We start from the raw sequence: 6012 nt of genomic DNA, 5'->3' as shown, positions 1-6012 counted from the left end.
TGGAATGGTGCAAGTAGGAAATGAGAGGGTTTGGGGGATGCTGGGGAAATGACTAGAGAGCAATTCACCTTTAAGCTGCTTGAAAAGACAGCTGAAAAAGCTGAGCTCCACTCTCCTGGGTTTGGCCAGGTCCTGCTCAGCCCCAGAGCTGACAATCCCCAAGTCCCTGTCCCTGTCCCTGGGCTGTGCTTAACTCACCCTGATGCTCCACTGTGACCTCGACTGCTCACTGATTGTTTATGGTGCACTTTACCAGGACACTTTAGGCAAATCCCATGGCTTCCCACTGCAGATATCAAGAGAGCAAACTCTGATTTATTAATCAATCAATTAGGACAAACACACTGATGGCAACCACAAGCCCACAGTGATCTGTTTCAACAAAGTGCTGAGCTGCAGTCAAAAGCAGGCTGGCACCAGCCCTTCTCCAAGGGATATGGCTCCTCCTTCCTGAGTAAAGACTGGCACTATTATTCCATGGAATTGCTAACGTTTCCTCTGAAACTTGAATTTGTAAATGGCTGGTCCAGTCGTTGTTTCTTTCTTCACCTTTACTTTATGAGTTTTGTCCTGGAAGAAAAGAACAAGTAGAAATATTTGCTGCCATGCAAGGAGAAAAACTTCCACCCACACAAATCAGAGTCCCTGTCTGGGACTAACCATAAAAGAAAAATGGTCCCTTTGCACTGTTTAGGTGGGGATTATCATTTTATCTGCTCTTTTCCCCTTTAGGCCATCAGGCACTATCTGCTTTGCTCACAAGCACCAGAGAACAGGAGTCCCATTGAGACAAGTAATTTCTGTGGTCATTTGGATTTTTAAGACTTTCTCTTAACTTACAGAAATGGTTCCCTGCTTCTGACTCCTAGTGGCACTATTCTGGGCTCCTTGTGAGCACCATTTTACAGCTGAGTCTGCTGTAACAAGCAGATATAATTTACTGAAATGCTTCATCTCCTTGCTTTTTCCATATGAAAGAGGATTACTTACCTTTAGGAGTTATCTGCAGGTGTCACTATAAAAGCAGAATGAAGAAACAAACACAACACATACAACACACACAATACCAGACCTAGTGAGCTGAGCAGAACAGACTTGGAGAAGCAGAAGCAAATCCCTCACCAGGAGATCCTTCCGTGTCTGGATTTTCTGTGAGATGACAAACATGGCCTTCTCCCTCTCGATGCGCTGCCTCAGGAGGTCATACTGGTTCTTCCTCTGCTGGGCTAATTTCTAGAAACAAGGAAAAAAAGCTGTTTTAAGACAGACATGAACAAGACGCTGTGGTCTAAATCCTCTGAATTTCAATGTCGAATGCAAGAAAACATTTGAGTCCCTAATGAAAATCCAGAAGAGGGAAAACAAAAAAAAATGAGAGACCGGAGACCAATTCCTGAAGTGCTCAGAGCCTGCAGAGGCCTCTCAAAATGCAACTTGTTGGGTCAAGTTTGCCTAATGAGAGTGGATAGCTTTCCCAGCACAGGAACAGTATTACTGCAGGTGTGATTTAAGTAATTAAATTAAGGAGAACAGATCCCAACATGCTTAAAATATGACTCAGACATTGAGGAGAAAACTAGTCAGTCTAAGACTCGTCCAACTGCTTTACTGACAAGTCAAACTGAGACAGCTGGCAGGAGGAAAGGGACCACAGGGTGTTTATTATCTGACATCTGAGTCAGAAAAAACAGGTTAAAAATTTACCAGTCGGCAGTTTTAAAACAACTATTTTTATCTTAGACACAACTCGTACTCTGACTCGTACTCAGAGGACTTTCCAACAGATCTGAATTACCTGAGCAGAATCTACAGCAGTAAAGCCAAGTGTAGCTACTTCTGTGATACTAAAGCATTAGAATCAAAGCTGATTGCTAAAGCAATTCATGCTGAAGAATCATGAAACAGCTCAAATTAGGAAAGCCAGGAAGTGAGACTATTGCTTAAATGGCTTTAAGCAAGGAGACAAATCTCAAGTGACTCTGGGCTCAGAACCAAATTGAAAAATACTGTAAGATCAGGAACATGGCAACAGAGACATCTGTGTTGGAATAAGCTTCTTCCTATTTACCTAATTCAAGGGTGCAAGGCGTTTTGGGGAAGTGTGAGAGGAGACTTAACAGTGGTTGCTGAAAAAATTACACCTGAAACAGCAGCAGACTAATGAACAGACAGTCCCATTGGTATATGTTCCTTTAAAGAGGAGAAACATCTCAGTTTTGCAGGGACACCACTCTTTTCTGGCCTGTGTATCACAACTTATGGTGGCCCACCCACAGTGGACTGGGATGCAGTGAAAGAGAATTCTGTGTTAGACCAGGAGATGTGACTGCAGGCTCCAGGCAGTCACTTGGTGATTAAGTGACATCCACTACTGCTTTGTGTCACCAATAAAAGTTTTAAGAACACGGTTTTGTTCACCTCCACAGTGGTGCAATCAATCCTTTTTAGTGCCTGTCATATAAAAGATGTAAAGCATGAAGAAGTGTGAAGCACAAACAGCAGCAGTACCTTTAGGTGGGCAGGATCAGTAGGTCCCTTCACTGCCTCTCTCTGCAGTGTTGCAATGCTTGGTCTGTTGTACACTCTATCCACCAGCTCAGGAACAGTGTCCAGGTGAGCAGCAATGTCAAACTCCCGAACTACACATTAAAAAAAAAAAATTAGGAATAAACTCCCATGGACTCCTTCAATAAGCAAATCTTCCAAACACATTGCTACAGCCACACAGCTCCTGCAGAAGTGATGTCTCAGCTAGTAACCAAGAGGGATTTCTAGAGCACCTGAATTTTTATTCCTAACAAATAAAAGTGTCTTTCTTTTATGTCAGTGCACACGAACAGGTGACAGAACGAGTTCAGGGCTCACCTTCCCGCTCCGTGTCCACGAAGAAGAGGTGGCGGCCCGCGGCGCTCCCCGCGGCGTCCAGCAGGTGGAGCTCTGCCTTCAGCCGCTCGATTTTCTGCGGAAAGTCCAAGTTTGGCCAAATTCGGAGCGAGTAAAATCAAATCTCCCCCAAGAACATTTCTGTCTGTTCCTCGGGGTTACAAATAGCTGAACTCCTCCTTCCTTTTGTCATCTCTGAAACACACATCTGGTCTATATTTATGTCTTCACAACCTTTCCAGACAGAGGGTCACAGTGATTCCTTGCTGTTCCCCAGGCAAAGTGCACACATCCACCTGGAAAACTGAGGCCTCAGTTTGGCAAAGGGGAATGATTGCCATGGAACCACCAGCAAAAGCATGAAGGAAAGTTTAAAGCTGGCTTTGATTTTTTTATCCCCAGCAAGAATTTGATTCTGTTTTGTGAATCAACATCAAAGCATACAACATCTTCAGAAGAGGATTGTATTTTTGTGGATTGCCAGCCTACCATATTCCAACAACCCATTTCAGATTATTCTCCTCAGCTGGGAACCTTCTCATACTCTGGCAGGAGAGGGTAGCCAGGGGGCAGTTACTGTCAGCTCTCTCAAGAAACAAGTGTATCAGCCCTGGTGAGGCTGCACCTTCAGTGCTGTGTCCAGTTCTGGGCCCTGCAGTTTAGGAAGGACATTGAGAGGCTCAAAAGTGTCCAGAGAAGAGCAGCAAGGCTGGTGAAGGGTCTGCAACATAAATCCTATGGGGAATGGTTGAGGGAGCTGTTTAGCCTGCAGAAAATGAGGCTCAGGGGAGACCTCATCACTCTGCAACTCCCTGAAAGGTGGCTGTAGCCAGGTGGGGGCTGGTCTCTTCTCCCACTGACAGAACCACAGGACCTTAAGCTGTGCCAGGGGAAGTTTAGGCTGGACACTAGGGAAAAAAAATCTCTGGGCACTGGAATGAGCTACCCAGGGAGTCACCATCCCTGGAGGTGCTTAAAAAAATACTGGATGGGATGCTCAGTGCCATGGTCTGGTTTTCAAGGTGGTGTTAGGTCATAGGTTGAACTTGATGATCTCAAAGGTCTTTTTCAGCAGAGTTAATTCTGTGGACAAGAGGAAACAGCCTCAAGCTATGCTGGGGGAGGTTCAGATTTAATATATGGAAACATTTCTTCCCTGAAAGGGTAGTTAGGCATTGGAAGAGGCTGCCCAGGGAAATGGTGGAATCACCATCCCTGGAAGTGTTCAAGAGGCTGGGGTGTGGCTGTGGCACCTGAGGGCACAGGCTAGTGGTGACCATGGTGGTGGGTGAACAGCTGGACTTCATGACCTGAGAGCACTCTTCCAACCTTTGGGATTTCATGATTTCTCTATGAACATGCTAAGCAGAAATACATGTTTAAAGTCTTGAAATTTAGGTAAAAATCACTGTGTTTTATAACAATGCATGATGTAATTTTTTATTATCATCATACCTTTAGATTCTATATCCAGCACTCCACTGACACTTCCATTCTCCTTTCCAGCACTGCACAAATCAGACTTCACTGAACAAGCACAGTAGCCAGCAGCACCAATAAGAACAACACAGTAAAAACCAATTCTGAGCAAACTAGAAAACAATAAAAATATGAGTTATTACCTTGGCTTCTGCAACTCTTTTCATTTCTACATATTTAATATCCTGGGTCCTCATCAGTTTCATCTGCTCTGGGGTGATTTCATCCTTTGGCTGCTTTATTACATGGACTCCATCCTACAACCAGACAAACACAGCACTTACAGACAGCCCATCCCACCTGGAGAGCACTGTGGGGCCTGCTAACAGCCGAACTTTGTCCCTTGTCCCTCATTTTCTTCAAAACCTTCTACAGGAACCAAACCAATTTTAAGTCATTTACCTATTAACTCATAAATTTAAATCAAAACAAGGTAGGGGGAAAAAAAATGTTACTTGGAGCATCAAAGTGTAATCCTGCTTGAAGGCAGGGAAGGTTCTCACCTTGACCTCTGCACGTATCATCTTGAAGTAGAACTCATCGGGGTTCTTGTCCAGAGCTTTCTTCTGCAGCGCCCTGAGGGCATTTTGCTTTTTGTGGTAGTCACTGGGGAGGAAAAAACCAACAATCAGGAGTTGTTCAGCAGCTTCTCCGTGTTCACCCCTGCTGGCATCGAGTCTTTCCCAGCAAGGCTCAGGGCTCAGACACAGCCTGGTCCTGTTCCTGTCCGTATCCCAGGAATTCGGGCAGGACAAGGTCCTGGAAAAGCACAGCCATGGCAGGGGCGGTAGTGTGGAATTCTACCTGTTTAAAATCGCTTTATAGTAAAATAATGTGCTTATTAGCGGCATATAACCCCAAAGGAGCTGCAGTTTTAAGTTATTCAAATCCACGTTCTTACAATACTCTGGTACTATTCCAGGGAAAGGGACACCTGGTATCATCCCAACTCAAAGGCACCAGGGACTTCACAAGGAGCAGAGTATTTTGGAGCCAGTGTCACAGCCTGGGCAAGGAGGACGGGTTCTGTATTCCCCAGGGGGAACCCTCTGGACGGGGGGACACCCACCCAGCGCCGCCCGCCCCCGGTGGCCGCACTCACTGGGCACGGAGCCGGTAGTCCTTCTTCTTCTCCAGCAAGCCCAGCTTCGTCCGGGCGGCGGGCTACGGGAGAGACGGGGAGCGTGAGGGGGAGAGACCGAGACGGGGAGCGTGAGGGGGAGAGAGCGCGTAGGGCCCGGCGGAGAGGGAGCACGGAGGGCTCGGCTAGGGGCCCGGCCCGGCTCGGCCCGGCTCACATACCTGGGCCCGCTCGCGGTGCGGGCGCTGCCGCGCCTTGGCGGCTTTCCTGAAGGCGGCCGACATGGCTGCGATGGCGGCTCCGAGCGCCGGGCCCGGGAACGCGCGTCCACACGAGGGGCGCGCGCCGGAACAGGCGGGGCCCGGGGTCAGCAGTCAGAGGCCGCGCGCGCCCCCGCCAGGAGGCGCCGTGTCCATGGCGACGGCGGGAACGCGCGCGCGGCCCCGAGCGCGGCCCCGCCGGGACCCCCGGGCATGGGCGGGCCCGGCCGCCGCCGGGACAGTCCCGCGGGGCGAGTGCCGCCGGTCCCTCCGCCGCCGGTCCCCCTTCCGCCGCCCGCAGCCTTCTCG

The 6012-nt window shown here is 48.3% G+C and overlaps 1 protein-coding gene across 1 annotated transcript; it reads right to left on the bottom strand.

Moving 5' to 3' along the window:
- Positions 1 to 295: 295 nt before the first annotated feature.
- UTP11 (UTP11 small subunit processome component) lies at positions 296 to 5793 on the bottom strand. The gene is made up of 8 exons (XM_066564770.1): positions 5665 to 5793; positions 5465 to 5526; positions 4866 to 4968; positions 4506 to 4619; positions 2866 to 2959; positions 2509 to 2639; positions 1123 to 1233; positions 296 to 570 (listed from the first exon to the last, which is right to left on the bottom strand). Exons 1-8 carry the CDS (start codon positions 5725 to 5727, stop codon positions 487 to 489), a joined length of 762 nt encoding a protein of 253 aa, XP_066420867.1. The 5' UTR covers positions 5728 to 5793; the 3' UTR covers positions 296 to 486.
- Between the last annotated feature and the right edge of the window lie 219 nt (positions 5794 to 6012).

This window comes from Molothrus aeneus, chromosome 23 (genome assembly GCF_037042795.1).
Source record: "Molothrus aeneus isolate 106 chromosome 23, BPBGC_Maene_1.0, whole genome shotgun sequence".
NCBI classification, from domain to species: domain Eukaryota; kingdom Metazoa; phylum Chordata; class Aves; order Passeriformes; family Icteridae; genus Molothrus; species Molothrus aeneus.
This window is presented reverse-complemented; position numbering and strand designations above follow the sequence as displayed.